The sequence below is a fragment of the Procambarus clarkii genome, chromosome 91 (assembly GCF_040958095.1).
Source record: "Procambarus clarkii isolate CNS0578487 chromosome 91, FALCON_Pclarkii_2.0, whole genome shotgun sequence".
Taxonomy (NCBI): Eukaryota; Metazoa; Arthropoda; class Malacostraca; order Decapoda; family Cambaridae; genus Procambarus; species Procambarus clarkii.
This window is the reverse complement of record NC_091240.1, coordinates 11,574,445-11,596,994: the sequence shown is the minus strand read 5'-3', so window position 1 is coordinate 11,596,994 and position 22,550 is coordinate 11,574,445. Positions and strand designations below refer to the sequence as shown.

The 22,550-nt window shown below is 40.9% G+C and overlaps 1 protein-coding gene and 1 long non-coding RNA gene across 3 annotated transcripts in view; one reads left to right on the top strand and one right to left on the bottom strand.

Annotated features, from left to right (window-relative positions):
* The window catches only part of LOC138359487 (uncharacterized), a 31,356-nt gene extending 29,125 nt beyond the window's left edge, over nucleotides 1-2,231 (bottom strand). Inside the window, exon 1 of the long non-coding RNA XR_011225958.1 lies at nucleotides 1,948-2,231. This is a non-coding gene — a long non-coding RNA (uncharacterized lncRNA). The remainder of the gene's footprint in view (nucleotides 1-1,947) is intronic.
* LOC123774072 (uncharacterized) overlaps nucleotides 1-22,550 on the top strand; it is a 48,516-nt gene that overhangs the window by 17,393 nt on the left and 8,573 nt on the right. The window contains exons 2-13 of one of the 2 annotated variants that reach the window (XM_045768211.2): nucleotides 4,748-4,907; nucleotides 5,078-5,165; nucleotides 6,054-6,174; nucleotides 10,559-10,802; nucleotides 13,421-13,530; nucleotides 13,883-13,993; nucleotides 14,929-14,989; nucleotides 15,403-15,549; nucleotides 17,371-17,639; nucleotides 18,249-18,435; nucleotides 20,399-20,617; nucleotides 21,676-21,785. In XM_045768211.2, coding sequence (XP_045624167.2) covers nucleotides 4,793-4,907; nucleotides 5,078-5,165; nucleotides 6,054-6,174; nucleotides 10,559-10,802; nucleotides 13,421-13,530; nucleotides 13,883-13,993; nucleotides 14,929-14,989; nucleotides 15,403-15,549; nucleotides 17,371-17,639; nucleotides 18,249-18,435; nucleotides 20,399-20,617; nucleotides 21,676-21,785 — 1,782 coding nt within the window. In that variant the 5' untranslated portion in view covers nucleotides 4,748-4,792. Of the gene's footprint in view, nucleotides 1-4,739; nucleotides 4,908-5,077; nucleotides 5,166-6,053; nucleotides 6,175-10,558; nucleotides 10,803-13,420; nucleotides 13,531-13,882; nucleotides 13,994-14,928; nucleotides 14,990-15,402; nucleotides 15,550-17,370; nucleotides 17,640-18,248; nucleotides 18,436-20,398; nucleotides 20,618-21,675; nucleotides 21,786-22,550 lie in introns of both variants that reach the window. The other variant, XM_045768210.2, reaches the window with a different exon arrangement.

Genomic DNA, 22,550 nt, shown 5'->3' with positions numbered 1-22,550 from the left:
GTGCAGTTAAAAGCTCTGTACCTCAGGGTACAGTCCTTGCACCGCTGCTGTTCCTTATTCTCATATCAGATATAGACAAAAATACTCGTCACAGCTTCGTATCATCCTTTACAGATGACACAAAAATCAGCATGAAAATTACCTCTGCCGAAGACATTGAAAAAACTTGAAGCAGATATTAATATTAACAAAGTTTTCGATTGGGCAGCAGAAAATAACATTATGTTTATCAGTGATAAATTCCAGATACTCAGATACGGCAAAAATGAGGACCTTAAACATAATACAGGGAACAAAACACAATCAAATGTGCCCATAGTAGGAAAACAGCATGTAAAGGATTTGGGAGTAATGATGTCTGACGACCTAACGTTTAGGGAGCATAACCAAGCAAATATTGCGTCAGCCAGAAAAATTATAGGATGGATTTCGAAACTTTCAAATCCAGGGATCCCATCACAGTGGTTGTACTCTTCAAATCACTTGTGCTGTCCCGTCTCGAGTACTGCTCAGTACTCACTTCCCCCTTCAGAGCAGGAGAGATTGCTGAAATAGAGGGAATACAGAGAACATATACGGCACGCATAGACGAGATAAAGCACCTAAATTATTGGGATCGTCTCAAAGCTCTCCAAATGTACTCACTAGAAAAGAGACGAGAGAGATATCAAATAATATACACGTGGAAAATACTGGAGGGCCAGGTCCCAAATCTACACAGTAAAATAACAACATACTGGAGTGAACGATATGTAAGAAAATGCAGAATAGAACCAGTGAGGAGCAGAGGTGCCATAGGCACAATCAGAGAACACTGTATAAACATCAGAGGTCCGCGGTTGTTCAACACCCTCCCAGCGAGCATAAGAAATATTGCCGGAACAACCGTGGACATCTTCAAGAGGAAACTAGATTGTTGCCTCCAAGAAGTTCCGGACCAGCCAGGCTGTGGTGGGTATGTGGGCCTGCGGGCCGCTCCAAGCAACAGCCTGGTGGACCAAACTCTCACAAGTCAAGCCGGGCCTCGGGCCGGGCTTGGGGAGTAGATCTCCCAGAACCCCATCAACCAGGTATCAACCAGGTATCAACCAGGTATCAACCAGGTATCAACCAGGTATACCTGGAAATATATTTTTATGGTTGATGATAATGTACAGGTGTATATAGGTTAAGAGTTTGTTATTAAGAACTGGTCAGAGTTATTGATTAAGTTTGGAACTGACGAAGGCTTACTTTTTAATTGGCTAAAGCTTCTGAGGTTATCTTGAGATGATTTCGGGGCTATAGTGTCCCCGCGGCCCGGTCCTCGACCAGGCCTCCACCCCCAGGAAGCAGCCCGTGACATAATATTTATTGTTTCTAGGCTGATAAATAATAGCTGGTCAAAGCTGTTGTTTTCTTCAAGGTGGGAAAAGCTTGTATTGTTCATAAAGCTAAATCTAATCGTGATAAAAATTAGTGTATAATCCTTTTTAATTAAATAAGTTCCATACAGTTTAAATGACCGAGTTATCGCCCCCCCCACCCCATCAGGGGGCCGGTGGCTGAGCAGACAGCACGCTGGACGCGTGATCCTGTGGTCCCGGGTTCGATTCCGAGCGCCGGCGAGAAACAATGGACAGAGTTTCTTTCACCCTAATGGTCCTGTTGCCTAGCAGTAAATAGGTACCTGGGAGTTAGTCAGCTGTCACGGGCTGCTTCCTGATTGTGTGTGTGTGTGTGTGTGTGGAAGAAAAAAGTAGTTAGTAACAGTTGATTGACAGTTGAGAGGCGGGCCGAAAGAACGGAGCTCAACCCCAGCAAGCACAACTAGGTGAATACATGTTGAGCGCCTTCCGTGGTAAGTGGAAGCGTACATTTTTATCTTTAATTAATTGAAACCTGTAAATAAAATATTATTTATAAAGTGTATGGAGAGTAATTATCAATATACAGTTACTATCTCACCTCTTGTAGCAGGTCCGAGAGCCTGTCTGGGGGCATCCACGGGTGTTCTTGCCTGCTTGCCTGCCTGAGTGCTTTGGGGCATCCACGGGTGTTCTTCTTGCTTGCCTGAGTGTTTTGGGGCATCCACGGGTGTTCTTCTTGCTTGCCTGCTTGCCTGAGTGTTTTGGGGCATCCACGGGTGTTCTTCTTGCTTGCTTGCTTGCTTGCTTGCCCGAGTGCTTTGTCAGATTGAGGTAAGTGTTGGTGATACTCTGGAGCTGAACTCCGCCGCCCGTGACTGGGAACGTTTTGGGTGTCCTCACTGTGCTGATTGTGACTGGTGCACGGGCGGCGCTGCCCCGGCTCCTCCCATCAGGACTTTCCACTCCCACCAATCTCTGTCAGGGCCTTCCCCCTCTGGTGATGGGTGAGGGGAGGTGGGGTGCGTTCTGGTGTGTGTGGGTGAGGAGAGGTCGCTCAAGGTTAGGAGTATGTGGGGTGTGGGGGAGATGTGAGGGGAGGTGGAGTGCGTTCTGGTGTGTGTGGGTGAGGGGAGGTCGCTCAAGGTTAGGAGTATGTGGGGTGTGGGGGAGATGTGAGGGGAGGTGGAGTGCGTTCTGGTGTGTGGGGGGTGAGGAGAGGTCGCTCAAGGTTAGGGGTAGGTATTCACCTAGTTGTGCTTGCGGGGGGGTTGAGCTCTGCACTTTCGGCCCGCCTCACAACTGTCAATCAATCAACTGTTACTAATTACTAACAATTTTTTTCACACACGCCCAGGAAGCAGCCCGTAACAGCTGTCTAACTCCCAGGTACCTATTTACTGCTAGGTAACAGGGGCATCAGGGTGAAAGAAACTCTGCCCATTTGTCTCTGGCTATTCCGGGAATTGAACCCGGGCCACAGGATTACGAGTCTCGCGCGCTGTCCACTCAGCTACCAGACCCCAATGCGGGTGGGTGTGGGGGGAGGAGGGTTGGTGTAAGGATAGAAAAAAGGGCGCCCGGGGCGGTGGTTTTTCCTGTGTTTGACCTTCTATAAAATAGCTGGTTGCTGCATCTCAGCTTCTCCCCCTCTGGCGGGAATCATGAGATAATCCCAAATTAACACGATGATTGTTCTTCCTTGCATATATATATATATGATCAGCGGTTGGCTACCATACGTCACATCTCATATTGCCAGCCACCATGAGATTGGACATAACCAGAGGTGACATTTATTCCAGCCTTAAAAAATTAGGGATACGCGAGTGAGTTAAGCACTAGTGCAAGTAACTGCTTGGAAACTGTTCGGTATCCAAGCTTGGATACTATTGGGTATATGCGCACTGTTATTCTTTCCGCAATTATCTTGGCTGGTCGGCTATTCTCCGGCAGCTGTCAGACAGTTCTCTCTGGTCTCCGACGTATAATAAGCAGGGAGAAGGAGGTGCCAAGTCACCCCAGTAGTACTGTGTAACCTGTAGACAGCCTTTTATCTCCTACCAGATCTTCTATAGCCTGTCTTCTTGTACTTTCTTCGTTTCTAAGTTAAATTTCTTTTCCATCTGTCATATGCATCACGTTCGAAGGCTCCATAATCATGTGAGTGTACTGTATCCTATCACTGTTACACTTGCTCGAAACCAGTTTGCTTTCGTCATCTTTGTCTGCCAGGTTGATCTTGCCAACTTTGTCTATGCCACAGGTTGAGTGTTGAGGTTGACCTGATCCTGAGTAAGAGGAAGCTGTATATGTACGTGTTAGCGCAGCGTTGTATGCAGGGAGCCGGTCGGCCGAGCGGACAGCACGCTGGACTTGTGATCCTGTGGTCCTGGTTTCTATCCCAGGCGCCGGCGAGAAACAATGGGCAGAGTTTCTTTCAGCCTATGCCCCTGTTACCTAGCAGTAAAATAGGTACCTGGGTGTTAGTCAGCTGTCACGGGCTGCTTCCTGGGGGTGGAGGCCTGGTTGAGGACCGGGCCGCGGGGACACTAAAGCCCCGAAATCATCTCAAGATAACCTCAAGATAGCAGTGCAGATGCGAGACGTAAGAACCAGCAAGGAACAACTCAATCAGTTAAAACATATTCCAGGTCAAGAGTGGCACAAGAGTCGCCATCAGTGAAACATAATCTACAACACTGAAGTAATTTGTCTCACATTAATGAGTTAATAATTATTATAGTTATAATAATTATTCGCACAGAATCGGCGTCGAGGCCTGTTCTCTGTGGAGTTGATTCGGCATTGAATTGGCGTTGCTCTTGGGTAATGTTCACGCAGGGACAATAGTAAACATTGTAAAGTAAAGAGAGAGAGAGACAGAGAGAGAGAGAGAGAGAGAGAGAGAGAGAGAGAGAGAGAGAGAGAGAGAGAGAAAGGGAAGAGGGAGAGGGAGAAAGGGAAGAGGGAGAAAAGGAACCTGTTTGGGACTTCCCAAGGAATTCCCTTAATGAGTCAGCGAGAACCAGTTGGCAGGCGAGTTATTGGTCGTGTGCAGCAAGTTATTGTTGTGTTCTGCATGGCCTGGGTCCTGGCAATGGTAAATGTCCTTATAACCCCTGTCTCTACACACACATACGTACTGATAATTGCCAGTGATCTGCAAGGTCGATAAAGATGAAACTGTTGGCAAGCAATTTGCAGAATTGTCAAGCACTTCTTTCATACATATTGTCTGTTCATTTTATGTCTTCATTTCTACAAGTACGGAGGCGTATCTATACAACAGGAGCATATTTTAGTACACGCTTCCAATTCGTTTGTGTATTTCCCAGGTATTGTATTGTAGATGGTGATGCTAGTTGTATAATAGTGATAAATGTGTGTTAGTCCATCAGGAGGGCGGCGGAGGAGCGGCGGAGGGTATATAAGACACATCCAGCATGGCGGTGTGTCAGTTGAGTGCTGTCGCCGCCGCTACCATGGTGGCTCTGGTCCTTGCTGCCGCCATCGCCACCCTCACCTCTGTCATCACCGCCCACGAGCCTGTCACGCCAGGTCAGTCACCTCTCTCATACCTGTCAAGGACGGGGTCGCAATTGTCATCCCTTGACTGATGCAAAACTGTTAAAATCTGCAGTGAACTATTTGACTATACATATGTTTGAAAAATAACTCTCCTCTCCCCAAAGTGACTACTTAACATTACTTCGTATTTCCTTCTTCAGGCAAGAACTGCTATAGAAAATGTGTGGAAGGAGACACACGAACCTGTCATTTCCACTTCGACGTTCATGCTTACCAGACGATGTCCAGGTGAGATCTTCCTCTGATAACACACTCCGTGTCTTATTATTATTATTATAATTATTTCGCAGCATGATAACTTACACAAACTACTCCCGTGTACAATAACAACCCCAGCATGATAACTTCACATATTACCCCCGTGAACAACTTATCTAACAGTGCATCTCCAATGGGCCCACACTCAAAAAGTTATATTATTATCTTGAAAGTAGGTCAATAACTTAACAAAAATATAGGACCACTACCACTATGAGGACGGGTATATAATATATATATATATATATATATATATATATATATATATATATATATATATATATATATATATATATATTAGTATATTTACTTTTCACTGTACATTTCTTTTCACTGTTGGAGGTAAATCAAAAATCAATTCTCCAAAATTTATTTTTATTTCTAGTCTGACGCGACACGAGCGCGTTTCGTAAAACTTATTACATTTTCAAAGACTTTAGTTTACAAATACACAACTGAATAGAACTTACGCATCTCCGATTTTATATCTACATTTGAGTGAGGTGGATGGGGTGAGGTGGCATTAATAGGGTATTAATTTCATCAACACAAGACAGAACAAGAGGTGGCATTAATAGGGTATTAATTTCATCAACACAAGACAGAACACGAAACAATGGGTATTGAATAGAAGTGTTTGTAGAAAGCCTATTGGTCCATATTTCTTGATGCTTCTATATTGGAGCGGAGTCTTGAGGTGGGTAGAATATAGTTGTGCATTAATTGGCTGGCTATATATATATATATATATATATATATATATATATATATATATATATATATGTAAGCACAGGCAAGTACATTAATCACTGGGAGGATATGAGACAAACTAACGTGTGTGTGTGTGTGTGTTTTCAGGGCTTGCTACGGGTGCCCTAAGAACGCGACGGACTGCGGAAGGCCGGAGTGTATCCCTGGGGACGGTGTCAAGCGGCGGATTGTTGTTATCAACAAGCAGATGCCCGGTCCCCCCATCCAGGTAAGCTACCCCTCCCCCCCTGAGTCATCACTTGACAGGTTACCTGGTTGATACCTGGTTGATGGGGTTCTGGGAGTTCTTCTACTCCCCAAGCCCGGCCCGAGGCCAGGCTTGACTTGTGAGTTTGGTCCACTAGGCTACTAGGTTCACTAGGCTACTAGCTACTAGCCACTAGGCTAGGCTACTAGGTTCACCAGGTAAAAGGCGATATGATAGCAAAGTATAATAACAAAGACTAAACACAATATTTACACACTGAATGAGCTAAGTGCGTAGTGTCTGATTATATAATTGATGTTAATGTTACACGCGAGGTGCAGCCACGTCTCGTCAGCCTTCCCAACGTTAGGAATCTGTCGTACTAAAGTGCCTTATCCTAACCTACCAGAGGACCCGCGAACAGAAAACTGGACATAATGTCAATATGGCGAGCCGCTACCGTACTTCATACGACAGTTTTTGGCCTTAGGTAAAGTATGTGTCAAAATGTGAGGTGATAAGGGAGCCGGTCGGCCGAGCGGACAGCACGCTGGGCTTGTGATCCTGTGGTCCTGGGTTCGATCCCAGGCGCCGGCGAGAAACAATGGGCAGAGTTTCTTTCACCCTATGCCCCTGTTATTTAGCATTACTGAAAATAGGTACCTGTGTGTTAGTCAGCTGTCACGGATTGCTTCCTGGGGGTGGAGGCCTGGTCGAGGACCGGGCCGCGGGGACAATAAAGCCCCGAAATCATCTCAAGATAGATGGGTTGCGAGGTGACCGTCCCTCAGTACTCACCTAGTTGTGCTTCTGGGGGTTGACCTTCGGCTCTCTGGTCCCGCCTTAATCAACAGGTGTACAGGTTCCTGAGCCTATTGGGCTCTATCATATCTACACATGAAACTGTGTATCGAGTCAGCCTTCACCATATCACTTACTAATGCATTTCATTTATTAACTACTCTTGACTCTAAAACAATTCTTTCTAATGTCTTTATCGCTCATTTGGGCACTCAATTTCCACCTGTACCCCAGTGTGTGTGCCCCTTGCGTTAAATAGCCTGTCTTTGTCTATCCTATCAATTCCTTTGAGAATCTTGTATGTGGTGATCATGTCCCCTCCCCCTAACTCCTGTCTTCCAGCGACGTGAGGTTTAATTCCCGTAGTTCCCCCCCTCATAATTCATGCCCCTCAGTTCGGGCACTAGTTTGGTGGCAAACCTCTGAACATTCTTCAATTAATTTTATGCTTGACGGGATATGGACTCCATGCTTGAGCTGCATATTCCAGGATTCGTCTGACATACGTGGTATTCAAGGTTATGAATGATTCCTTACCTAAGTTTCTAAAGACCGTTCTTATATTGTCCAACCTGGCATATGCCGCTGAGGTTATCCTCTTGATGTGGGCTTCACGGGACAGGTCTGGCGTGATATCAACCCCCAGCTCTTCCTCTCTCTCTTATACTAGAAGAATTTCATCTCCCAAATGATACCTTGTATCTGGCCTCCTGCTTCCTACACCTATCTTCATTATATTACATTTTCTCGTGTTAAACTCTAACACCCATTTGTTGGACAATTCCTTCGGTTTGTCTAGGTCTTCTTGAAGCCTCATGCTGTCCTCCTCTGTCTTAATCCTTCTCATAATTTTGTCATCGTCAGCAAACATTGAGAGGAATGAGTCTATACCCTCTGGAAGATCATTTACGTATATCAGAAACAGGATAGGACCAAGTACAGAACCCTGTGGGACTCCACTGGTGACTTCTTGCCAATCTGAGGTCTCGCCCCTCACTATAACTCTCTGCTTCCTATTGCTTAGGTATTCCCTTATCCACTGGAGCGCCCTACCAGTTACTCCTGCTGCCTGTTTCTCCAACATATGCCCCAGTCTCTTACGGGGTACTGTGTCAAATGCTTTCCGACAGTCAAAGAAGATGCAGTCTGCACAACCTTCCTTTTCTTGCTTAATCTTTATCACCTGATCGTAGAATCAGTGTAACACACAAGGTGACCATCCCTCAGTGTAACACACCAGGTGACCGACCCTCGGAGAAGAAAATAAAGAGTATTCAGAGAAGACCTTGTGGATTCTCACTGAACACTTTAATATTTTCTTCTTCTACCACCCCTATTCTTTTGGATATATACATATATATTCGTTTTATTTAAACTTTGTTACAAAAAAGGAGTTACATATAGGGGACAAAGATGATTATCATAAGTTGTCGAGTTCCTCCAGCTCCTCAGATGGCGGGCAGGAACCCCTGAATGCAGTGTGCATTTCCCCTCTGTATCGCCACGCTGAGGCGCTGGAAAAGGAAGTTGGTCTTTTGTTGTTTCAAGGCGCCGAGTGTCTCAGAAGCAATGGGGATATATTACATATATATATATATATATATATATATATATATATATATATGTATATATATATATATGTATATATATATATATATATATATATATATATATATATATATATATATATATATGTATATATATATATATATAATATATATATATATAATATATATATATATATAATATATATATATAATATATATATATATATATATATATATATATATATAAATATATATATATATATATATATATATATATATATATATATATATATATATATATATATATATATATATATATATATATATATATATATATATATATATATGTATCCAGGAGGCCTGGTCGACAACCGGGCCGCGGGGACGCTAAGCCCCGGAAGCACCTCAAGGTAACCTCAAGGCAAGGTAGGTATATGTGTGTGTGTGCGTGCGTGCGTGCGTACGCGTGCGTGTCCTTCAACCAGCGCGATATGTAACATTTACTGGAATTCTTTTATCTCGGATGAGGAATAGGAAAACTCTCTCTAAATTTATTGAACCTGCAAATAACAGGACAAAAAAATACAAATATAAACAGCGTATGAGAGAGAGGAAGAGGGCGGGCAGTCGTGGACGTTGGCTTTTATTTTAACTATAATAAGTTAATGCTCATATTTACCATAAAGGCAAGTAACACGTTCACCAAGGACTGACGCACTCAGCAGGAACGGGGTTATCAAATGGTGTGAGAGCAAGGATCAGCCAGTACAACAGGCAGTATCCATGCAGGCCCAGGAGATTCCATATACATTATGCACATCGAATTATTCTTTTCCACGTGATTAAAGCTTCTGTACGTCATCAGATGAGAAGCGAAATATCTGGAGGTATTTAACCTTCAATTGTGTCTCATGTTCTCTATAATCCTGCTCAACAAAAAAAAGTCACCGTGACTGGCAATATTGGTCACTGCTTCACTTGACTCGTCTGCATTGGTCTTTTACACCTGTACTTCAAACGTTTTCATGCTAGCTGATTAAAGTCATATAATTTATACAATGGCGGCCTAGCAGGGATAACAGGGAATATCTTGGCCTAGGAATGATATATAGGCTATAGGATAGTCATATATGCGTAGGCTACTTTCACAGTGAACAACTTCGTGATCTAAGATGATCTGAATGTGAACAATATCAAAGCAATAGTCTATGGCCAACATTAACTTAAACGGGAAAAACTACAGCATGTTAAGAGGAAATGTTTGACGTCAGTTTATCTTAATATTCAACCATTGAAATACTTGAAAATTTGTCATGAGGATAAAGTTGGGGGATAACTTTGATTTATTTAAGATTAATAGTTTCAGTTAACACCTTCAAACAGCTGAAATGTGTTGAAAATCAAGGGAGCTGAGATTCTGGGGACACCAGCTTATAGATAGAAAGTCAATCTATTGACGTGCCAGCTACAAGTCAAAAACTGTTTGAGTGTTCCCTAGAATTTGATACTAAAGAAAACTTTTGCTTTGGAGCTGATCAAAATAAGATTATAACACATGTTTTTATTGTAAACCCCTGGCATTCTAATACAATACAGATATAATTTGAGAATATTTTATAAAAGTTCACTTGCCAGTTTATAAAAAAATAATATAATTGGAATCTTACTAAGTCTTCAGAGCATCGCAAATATCTAGATACATATCAGTGTTGAGCCTGGAAGGGCGGCCATTCCTATAATCACTTTACCCTGAGGATGGCCAGATACATGCATTACATACAATGGTTTATAATACATTATGGGTAGGATTATTGAAGACGTGTGTGACTTAAATGATAGTAGTTATTTTCTGCTGTTCATTGAAAATAAGTGTTAAGAGTAATGTTAAGCTAATGAGTGTTTTATATCTTAGTCACATGTTGAAAAACGCTATTGCTGTTAAGATTGGTACAGTAAGTTGGCAACTATTTATTCACAGTTTTATTAGCTTTATCAACATATGTTGTCCATACACTTTTTAACCAATTAAAGCAAAATTATAATGTGTATATTTACAGGTATGCCTGGGTGATCGCATAGTGGTGGATGTCAAAAACTCATTACATGATGAGAGTATAACAATGCACTGGCATGGTATAACCATGCAGGGACCCATTAACTCTTATGGAGTTCGAACTCCGGGAACGCCTCATATGGATGGAGTTCCCGGCGTCACACAGTGTCCCATTCATTCTGGGACATCTTTCAGATACACGTTCTATGCCTCCGAGCCGGGCACTCACTTCTACCACTCACACACAGGTGGGTTTTCCTTTCTAAACGATTAATGCTGTATCTAACATGTCTCTGTGTCCAGTTATACACCGAGAACCAGTTTACTTTAGTTTACTAAGTTTACCACAACTCAGCATGCCACTGAGAACCACAAGGCCAATACTATAATATCTATACGGTTTTATGTAACTTTTTAAAAGCCTATTTTTAGTATACACTGTACATACTTTAATTTACTCACTGATAAATGAGGATAACCCTTATATTACAGTTCAGTACTACTGTACTCATTTCAGAATATCTGGTCAAATGGTTAAAAAGAACAAAATTTATGACTTGCCTTTAATATCAAAATGTTTACAAGACCATTTTTAATATACTCAAAAAATACAGTAATTTGGCAAATTCCTAAATGCAGCAATGAGCAAGTAATGGTATTGCTGTTGCCATTATTGGGTGCTGCTCCACCTTAGTATTCAATGTTGCTAGTCGGCCTTGGGGCTATACCTTGGTGATCTAACATGAGGCTACACCGTGGTGTTCCAGCATGAGGCTACACCTTGGTGTTCCAACATGAGGTTACACCTTGGTGTTCCAACATGAGGCTACACCTTGGTGTTCCAACGTGAGGTTACACCTTGGTGTTCCAGCATGAGGCTACACCTTGGTGTTCCAACATGAGGTTACACCTTGGTGTTCCAACATGAGGTTACACCTTGGTGTTCCAACGTGAGGCTACACCTTGGTGTTCCAGCATGAGGCTACACCTTGGTGTTCCAGCATGAGGTTACACCTTGGTGTTCCAACATGAGGCTACACCTTGGTGTTCCTCCTTGATGTTCCAACATGAGGCTATACCTTGGTGTTCCTCCTTGGTATTCCAACATGAGGCTATACCTTGGTGTTCCTCCTTGGTGTTCCAACATGAGGCTATACCTTGGTGTTCCAACATGAGGCTACACCTTGGTGTTCCTCCTTGGTGTTCCAACATGAGGCTACACCTTGGTGTTCCTCCTTGGTGTTCCACCTTGAGGCTACACCTTGGTGTTCCATCTTGAGGCTACACCTTGGTGTTCCAACATGAGGCTACACCTTGGTGTTCCAACATGAGGCTACACCTTGGTGTTCCAACATGAGGCTACACCTTGGTGTTCCAACATGAGGCTACACCTTGTTGTTCCACCTTTATGCTACACCTTGGCGTTCCAACATGAGGTTACACCTTGGTGTTCCAACATGAGGCTATACCTTGGTGTTTCAACATGAGGCTATACCTTGGTGTTCCAACATGAGGCTATACCTTGGTGTTCCAACATGAGGCTACACCTTGGTGTTCCAACATGAGGCTATACCTTGGTGTTCCAACATGAGGCTATACCTTGGTGTTCCAACATGAGGCTACACCTTGGTGTTCCAACATGAGGCTATACCTTGGTGTTCCAACATGAGGCTATACCTTGGTGTTCCACCTTTAGGCTACACCTTGGTGTTCCACCTTGGATCTACACCTTGGGGCTAAATCTTAGGGCTCCACCATGGGGCTACTAATTGCTTCACTTATACATAATCATAATGAAAATTCTTCAAACGTGCTAATCATGCATCTTCCTCTCTGTTGTTTCTTTCCACTATATCCTTCAGTAACTGAAATCCATAGAGATGATGTTCAATCCATTTCTTATTCCACTACATGACCATTCTTGTCAAATTTCTTCTTTTATTTACAATATATCTTATGATATTAGCAGTAATAAATCTCTTTCTAGCACTTAAGATCCTTCATGATGATTGCATGCAGTAATTAGTTCTGCTAAAGTCAGCTCAATATCGTAGTACTGTATACAATTGCATACTTAGTGCCACTGACTTCTGACTTACCCTTCGAGCTCAATCCTCATCACAGTCAAGAAGGCACCCAGCTTACCCACCTGTTTACCCTTCTTTCACTTAGGTATATTTGTGAGTGCCAACATGAAACTCCACTCATATTTCAATATGAAAGTTTCCCAAAAAGGTGTGAGTTTGAGAGTCTTAAGAGCTTACTGATAGGCCAAAAAATAACATAGGGTAGTACTACAGTACAGTGCTGTACATAAAATTTTAACGATACTATTAGTGTGATGAAAAATTAAGGTGACAATTCAAGGTCTTCTGACTACTGTGGGAAAAGTTTACCTCTTCCTTCCCCAACATCCAGGGCATCGGTCAAGCTATATCAAAATTTCTGTTTATTTTAGGTATATTTTATCAGAATGGTACCCGATTTCCCTTCCATTGCAAGTACTGTAATACTTTAAATACTGTGCTAAGAAACATTTACCATTATTTTATTGTTGTTGATTTTGCACAGTATTTCTATAAGAAAAAATATGTACAATACACCCTCTTATGAATGGATTCAATATTCACACAATTTACTGTTCAGGAGAAAGATATAGTATTCAACATGTAAACATGGGTGCGTTATTCACTAAATATCAGTTGATGAAATGAAGAAATGAAAGGTAAAGTTTAATCATATCTATGCCATTTTCGAGTATATAAAAAAGATGTTACGATGTTCATAGACAGAACCATCTTCAAAGATATACAGTTATTTAGCTAACCAGTTATTGAATATTAATAGATATTACACATCTTTACAGGATTTCAACGAGCCGATGGTGCCTTTGGTGCTCTTATTGTGAGGCAGCCTCCAACACTGGACCAGAATCATAACACCTTTGATTACGACCTTCCTGAACATGTGATTTTGGTATGTCATTGTATGGTAGCTTCCATGCTGTTAGCTGTTTACCTTTGAATTGTTTTGCAGGACTATACTTACTATACCTGAACTTTAATTATTAATTTGTAAATTTTATAAATATTATTTTGATCTACCTTCTTGTACAAATTTGAAATCAATATTGGTATATGACAAAAAAATTTACATTTTCATTAAAATACTGTAGTGTACTTACTTTATTTACTAGGATGAAAATATACCACTATTCTTGGATAATAGTCATGACAAAATAACAAATGCAACTCTAAAATATTATGATAATTTAAATGTGTCTTAAACAAGCAAAAATGTTCTAACCATAGAATTATTCTTTCTACAGTTCCATGACTGGTTACACATCCCCACACAGGATAAATTTGTTCTCAGACATCATGGAGGTGATGATGATTTTCCCAATTCGATGCTGGTGAATGGTCAAGGTCCTCATCAGGTTAGTGGTGGATTTTTGGACTTGTTTCTCAGTGTCCTACTTAAGCATACTATCTCACACAGTTGCTCTCTAAGGCAAGATCCTTTCTGATACCACTAGCCAGGATCATGCTCATGCAGGGCAAGATGACAATCTGCACCCGCATAACTGGGATTTTTTTAAATGTCCCTGTCAGGTCATACTAGCACTGGTACTTGGGAGACCCCTGGAGAAATTCTGCCTAACCTAAATTGACATCCAGAAAGTTCATTCAATAAACACTCAAAATCCTCCCAAGTTCAGTATTTATGTATACAGAAGAGATCATTCAGAGAAAATCTAATAATTTGCCTCAGAATTTGTGATTTTTGCTCTTCTACCACTCCATATTTTTTTTTTTTTTTAATTATAGAGTTGGATTTGATATTACAATAATTACATGTCATTTTTGCCAGCACTCTTTGTCATATAACGCTTTGCAACTACTGACTACTACTGACACACACACACACAGTGTGTGTGTGTGTGTGTGCATGTGGATAATTACCTAAATGTTGTTACAGGCTGTGAGTAACACTTGTGGTGTCAGAGCTTCTCTATAATCTTTGTCATATGACACTGAAACTAGTAATGGTTTTTGGTACTACTTCCTCACTTAAATTGTTCCAACCATGCTCAACTGGTTGAGGATTTAGAGGCTGGGAAATTCTGTTCTTCTTAATATTGCTGTATATTATTATTTTCTATGATAAATTTCAAATTTTGATGCAAGAATTTAAGTTTGGAACTAATAATTAATGTCATAACGTTTTATAATTATATTTAAGAGTATATTTTCTTCAACACAATTTGAATACAGTACTGTATATTAAACTACAAACTATCTTGCTGTAGTATAGGTGTTTCAGTGCACTGGTTAATCCTTATTCATACTGTAAAATGTGCTTTTCTTTCAGCATATGAATGCCACATTACTCTCAACTTTAATTCCATATAAAAGATTCAAAGTCACACCAGGTAAGTCTTTTTACACTGAAGTTGATCACTGATTGGACAGTTTAAAAAATAGGGCAAATCAAATGAATGAGGATATCATACATGAGGAGAATTTTAAAGAGCCAGGACATGAAATTATATATTTTGCAAGTGATTATGGGCAAAATTACATTCCATATTAGTTAAATAATACCTCTTGAACCACACTCACCAAGCCACCAAGGGTTATCTTTGAGTGAGGCTGTGCTGCTTTAAATTTTTCTCTTGTACGTCTCCACTCAAATAATAATCAGAATCCAATAAACAAACTAAAATTCTTATGATTCAAGAGAGAATAAATTGTATCAGCATTAGCGGGTGTTATTCCTGCTGTATAACATATCTCATGCTTCCAAAAATTAGCTCATCACAATTTGGCCACTTGTGGTTCACAGGTAACAGATACCGTATGCGACTGATCAACACTGCCGTTCTCAACTGCCCCATCGTAGTGGCTATTGATCAGCACGTGCTGACCGTTATTGCTTCTGATGGATACCCAATAGTGCCTCTTAATGCTACTTCCTTGGTAGTTTATCCAGGTTAGTGTTGACTGTTTATGTTGAGGATTACTGGTAAATGTGACTATGTTATTAAAGATAAAATATAAAGTTTGGATTTTTGGTGTTACACCAAAGTAATTTGTGCTGAACCCATTTTTGGCTATTTATCAACCAATGTTTATAAGTTTTTATATTTGTTTATTTTATTAATTTTTTTGATTTATATATACAAGAACTCTTACATTCTTGTACAGCCACAAGTAAGCTTAGCGTTTCGGTCAAGTCCTTAATCCTATGTTCCCTGGAATACGACCCCCCGAGAAGAATCGTTTTTACAACCAAGTACCCTTTTACTGTTAAGTTAAACAGAGGCTACAGTTAAGGATTTGTGCCCAGTGAATCCTTCCCGGGCCAGGATACGTACCCAGGACAAAGCGCTCGCGAAACGCCAGGTGAGCGACTTAACCACTACGCCACGGAGACTTATACTGTAAAATATCAAGTTTAAACTTTTAGTCCATATCAAGATACCTCTTCTTCTTCCTACCTGGTTTGGGCCTGACTATTACTACTGACAGGCATCTTTTCTGATCACAAATAATTCTGAAATATTAAAAGGAAAGATGCAAACACATGGGTGAGTTGCAGAACAGAAACCTTAGAGATCTCCACCAGCAGCTGAGAGGAATAAAAAAAAAAGGTTCCTGTCAAAATCTTTCAAGACATGGGTCAGGCAAGAACATCCCCTCAAGTGTTTTGCAATGAGGTATTGCAGCAAGAGGGAAACTGAACATGAGATGCAAAACTGCTGCCTTGCATAAAATGTGCACTGTCTGTAAAATCCAAATGTTTCCCCTGAATGTGTAACAATGAAGTTAGGAAACACTTCCTTTCACTTGAACACCTTTGACAACAGAATTTATATTTTCCCAAGGATAATAAGGTTGTGCTCTTAACCAGCCAGGAGGAATCAGGGACTTAGCAATACATATGTATAACAACAATAGACCTTAACTGAAATTGAGTATGTTCCAGTTCTAAAATGTGGACCATGTTGCTATGATAGAAAAATTTGAGGTTCCATGAGTCCCTCTGAGCAAGCAGGCAGAAAAGAGAAAACTTTTAAAAGAGTAATTTCATCCAAACTCCTGAATGAAGAGCAGAACAAACCATACGTGAAGCAGAAAATGGGCTGTTTGATGGACACATTTCGTAGTCACAATGGAAAACGCATGTATAGTATTTGAGTTTGAATGGAATGCACTGATGTGAGTCATTCTAGACTGGTATGAGCTTAGATCAAATAATCTTCCCTAGTACCATTAACAACCATGCAGAGACTATTTGGGAAGTTCAGTGTTGTACTGGTGCCAAGGATGCCTCCTGCCTGGCCCTCAAAGATCTTTGTTTAGAGGATACTACGGATCTTACTTTAAGGGGGCAACAGAATGCAGTGGCTTAGGAATTATTGTTTATTTGATGGCACAGCAACTAACGAACATTTATCATAGTAAAATCGAGTACTATATCACTGTACTGTGTTTAATAATAAAGAGCACCTTATCACTAGAGGTAATAAAAGTTTAAACAATGGGAATCTGTAACTGTTCATTTAGATAAATTCTAATGTAGGCATTTGAAGACCATGCTGGGAGATGTGTAATAGTGGGTAAATATGGTGTGCCAAGTAAGGTGCTAACATAGCAACTGAGAGGTTTATTTACCAGTTAAGTGATGTGACTGTATTTTGTATAATTGTTGTGGAGTGCTGTATCTATCATTCATGCCTTGATCAGTAGATTAACATACTAAGGCAGTAAAATACCAGGCTTAATCGTGTGCTCCTATTGTGACATGCAGGTGAGCGGTGGGACGTTGTGGTTGACGCTGGTGTCGGCAGATCTGGAACATTCTGGATGAGCTTCATGGGAGGCGTTGACTGCGCAGAAACAGAAGCTCACCAGTTTGCTCTTTTGGAATACGAGACTCCGAGTAGTGTAGTGTACGAGTCTCAAAGCCCTGTAGTTAAGGGCAAATTTAATACTCGGCAAGAGTACATTGATGATCTCGCATTGCTTCGTGACATGCCACCTAAGCCAAAGTTCACTGAAGTTCCACCTAAGGGAGTTGTGAGTATTCCCAAAGATATATATGAAGAACTATCATTGTTTTAAATTATATTTATAAATCTAATATACTTGTATATTTCAGACTGCATGTTTCTGTGTGTGTGTGTAGCCATAGGTCAGAAGGCCTTCTGTAGTTTCCTTTATTGTTCTACTTATGTTACATTAAGATACTTAATATACAAATGAGAGCATATTAGTCTTAAAAACCCACAATGTTAATGAATAGTTGAGTACCTGTAAATGTTAAATACTGTAATTTATATTTTTATTCTCATATTGGCAGTTTTTCAAAAAATTTCAAATTTCAGTTATGTGCTAAAATTGTTACTCATTACCAAGTAATTTGTCTTGTAATTATCTAAGCTTTATGTCTTGTGTGACTGCTCCTATGTTGTGGAGGTCTTGGCTTTGTTTTAGTGTCTGCTTGTTATTATTGCAATCAGCATTATCCTGTTTCGTACTTTCACAGAGGGAAGGAATCCACCAGGATTAGATAGGGAAAGCATATAGTCTTTTTTCCATTATTGAATTTTCTATGCCATTTAGACCTTATTTGAATATACGTAATGTCTGTGTAATCATCAGCTAATACAAACTATTTCCCTGCAGCAAGTCAACAGTATTAATAGTGCGTGCTATGAAGACCTCGTATGTGTGGCCCACCTGAGATCACCAAACCCATTACCACAGGAAGTGAACGTTCCAAGGGCAAACTTCACCATTTATCTAGCTTTTGAAATGCGCAGGATACATAATGCTCACTTCTACTCCAAAATTTATTATAATTTTGATTTAGGTAAGTTTGAAGTCTTCTTCAATTTATTGATAGTAAAAAAACCAGCGTTGAATGTAATGAAACGCCATTTTCGGGGCAAGTCCCGGAGGCTCCCTGGAGCTATACAGGCTGATATGCTAATGTCAGATTTTGGCATCGGTCATGTGTATGGAGTTCTGTGAGCCTGCTGGAACCTGGTCCCCTCGCAGAGGCACGAGGAGCAATGGCCTATAGAAACCCCCATGTGGTTGGAAGCATTCTATGTCTGCCATCGACTGGGTTAGGCACCCAGAAAGGTAGGCGTCCCAAAACAAACCCGTATTCTGGTGAAAATTGCTACAAAAAGCCGAACTAGCGGATAGAAATCCCCAAACAGAAACGAGCAAACGATTATGATGTCACACGTCGCCGCGCCACCATCTGCGCGTTCTTGTTGTTTTTAACCCCTTAACTGCGCAGCCTTCAAATATGATACCCCCCAGTGCGCAGGAAATAAAATCTCTAGAAAAAATTCTTTCTGTTTTTAAAGTCAAAAACCCTTCCCTGAGTAAGGGTATAGTAACAGAAGGTCGAAATTGTAAGTACTTTAGCTGCTACGGGGTCCGTAAATTTGTGCGTGATGTCATCATTCCCTGGTCGCCCGTGGTATACGCCCCTGGGGCCGGTAGGGCACTCGGGGCTGGATGCGCGAGTTGCCGCGAATATATTTTTGTTCATTTTCTGCGCACAGTTCCAAATACATTTTATATGCTTTTACGTGCCAATCCTATGTATAATCAACATGTACACTATATTATGGCATAGAGCATACACGTAACAGTGTCCGAAGACACTGTTACGTGTATGACACGTGTACACATATCCGGCACATATTTCCATTGTATTATGCTAATTTATGTATATATACAATCTATTTACACATTATACACTATCGCACACTATATACATTCACAACTCCGAGAGTGTCAGCTGCCACACCCTCACTCCTCCAACATCCAGTCTCTCCCTCACTCCTCCAACATCTTACTCGCCAACATTGCTCCTCCCACCATACTGTTATTGTTTGTATTACACTATTTACACATGTTATGTATACCTATCTACATGTTTTATTCACCAGAACTATGCAAGTAAGCTGGTATTATGTCCAAACTTTACAGTGGCCACCATACACTACATGAGAAATCACACAGCAGCCAGCAAACGACGCTACGATTATGTCACCTCCCTCACCAAAATAGCTCCTCCCAACATACTCCTGTTGCTGTTACTACACTATATACACACACATTGTATATACCCATGTACAAATATGTTCACCATAGCGAACCACTAAGCTAGTATGATGAGCAAAACAAGAGTGGCTGCCACACACACAGTGAGGCTACCTCGATTCTCTCCCTCGCTCCCTCACCACAATTACTCCTCCCACAATACTACGCACAGTGCTTATTATCACCACAATACTGGTCACTAAATCCTGTAAATACATAATTGACCACAAGTTTATTTTGTAAAGAACCTAAGAAGTCATTTGAAGATTCCTAGATGGACGAAATAATGCTATGGTGCTGTGGCTAGCGCTGTGAACATCGTGAACAACATTGAATCACTAATATTTGAACATTGTACTGTCATTATCACACTCAGGCTCTTCTGTGATACTGTCATGGCTAAATAAAACAAGTTATATATATTTTGACATTATATATACACAGTACTCTCGTAGACTTATTTTATTCATTATTGCATTAAATCGTAGACTTTCTAATCATACTTTGATTATTCTTAATATGATATCCAAACCACACATCAGAAAATAAATAAATAAATTAATCAATTTTGGTCCATCCTGGACAGTTATCAAGGTGTATAATGGGACCAAAATATCAATTTCTTGATTTTCTGATGTATGGTTTGGACATCATATATTTAGCTATTTTATTGTGACTCATCATCTATTATCCTTAATATTTACTTACAGTTGAAGATAGCCAGCAAATCCCAACACCCCAGATCAACAACATCTCCTTCGTGCATCCAGCTAGTCCTTTGATCCTTACTGGTGAAAATGAGGGGGAGCAAGTCTGTAATGCAGACTTTCAACCGCCTGCCAAGAACTGCAATGATGATTACTGCGAGTGCCTCCATATGTATACCATTCCCCTGGGGTCAATTGTTGACTTGGTGATGATTGATGAAGGTCAGAATTTGGATGTTCTTTTCTTTCATTATATAATAATTGTGTTTTTTACATTAATGTTTATAATGATTGAGGTTTGATATTAAATTAAAATTTAAGTCTTGATGTCATCAGATATTGGTCCTAATTTTAATTGAGAGGTTTTTACACAGTTGATATTCAAATTATTTAAGCTTATATAAGACACCTAATACTGTGTACAGTAGTAATAGTATAACATTATATTTTTGTTCCCCTCACCACTGCTTTGTATTGTCATCATTAGTCTGTCTAATCTCAATTACTAATATGTCAGCCTTTCTGAACATACTATTGTACCTAAATATTGTACTAGTAGTAGTAGTAGGCATCCATCAGTCTCAGTGTCATTCTGTACAGTCTCATACTGTACTACACTGTATTCAAACCTCTGCAGGTCTTCCATCTGTGGCAGGGAAGTGTACCAGGCATCATAACAATCTGGTTCATCAACTAGGAATGACAGATGGTAGTATCGAGATCCAAAGAGTAAAACTGCATCATGCGTTTCACTGGCCGTCCCAAACAGAGCAGGTGTCAAGACGTTTGCTCGTCATCAAGGTCGAATGAGGAATTCATTTGCTGCATTGTTTACTCTCTCTCTGAACCTTGCGGTTGTCTGTTTTATTTTGTCGCTTCTTTTGTCACTTCTTTTCTGGAGGAGGTTTGTTTCTGCAGTGAAGGTGATCATGAAATCCCTGCTCCTCTGAGGGGAGGCCAGGTTATGACTTAGTCTCTGGTAGGCTGTTAAGGACTCTCAAGAGCTTAGTTGTAACTTAGTTGTGTGGAGCTATCTCAGTGTGGCTAGCTACAGGGAGCCACTAAGGCAACCCATCCCCCACCCACCCCCTCTAGGAAGTGGCATGTCATTACATGAAATCCAATGTTTTTGCAGCCCCAGAATATGCAGTAAACCCACTGTTTCCCTGTTTGCTTGATCGTGTCTAATCTTTGCTATCATGTCATAAAATTTTACAGAATCATTAGGAAGCATTTCACTTCTCTAATAAAAATACAATAATATGCACTCTCCTTTTCAGGGCAATATGGAGATGAGAACCATCCTATTCACCTTCATGGGCAGTCCTTCTGGGTGCTTGGGCAAGACCGCCCTATTGATGTTGATGATGCTAACATTACCAGAAGTCAGGTTAGTGATATTACTCTAATTGAGGTGCAACTTTTTATTAAGAAATAATGTGAAGAGCAAATAAAGTTCTTTGTAACACAAAGACGTGGAGGATTTGTTCAAGTTCTTTGTAGATTCACTAAATTATATTTTCTGGGGGGAGTCCCTATGGCTCCCCGGAGCCATTCAGGCTGATTGGGATAGTCCTAATTTTTTGGCATCAGTCGATGTGGGTGGAGTTCTAGGCCTACCGGGGACCACGGCCAGAACCTGGCCCCCTCAGAGAGGCACGAGGTGCAATGGCCTATAGAAATGCACATGTGATTGTGGAGCATTCTATATCTCCCATCGACCGGGACAGGCACCCAGAAAGGTAAGCACCCCAAAACAAACCCCCTATTCTGGTGAAAATAATAAAAATAGACAAATGAGTGGACAGAACTCCCCAAATGAAAACGAGCAAACAAGCATGATGTCACATGAGCTGCGCTGCACCTCTGCACAACTCTCCCCTCCCCGGGAGGGGGAAGGGGAAGCCCCAGATTCCCGTGCTGGCGATCAACACCGCAGTTCTTCGGCTGATGGGATACTGCTTGGTCGTTGTGGCTCCAGCTCTGGACTTTTGCTGTGCTGTTCTCTGTTCAGTACTGCTCTTATGGTGGTGTGCAAGCTGGGAGTAATACTTACAGGTACTCAGACTGAATGTGCTTAGGGGTCACCTTCCCTGAATTGTAAGTACTATTGTAAGTACCGCCCTTGGGGCTTGGGGTTCTCTTCCACAAGTCA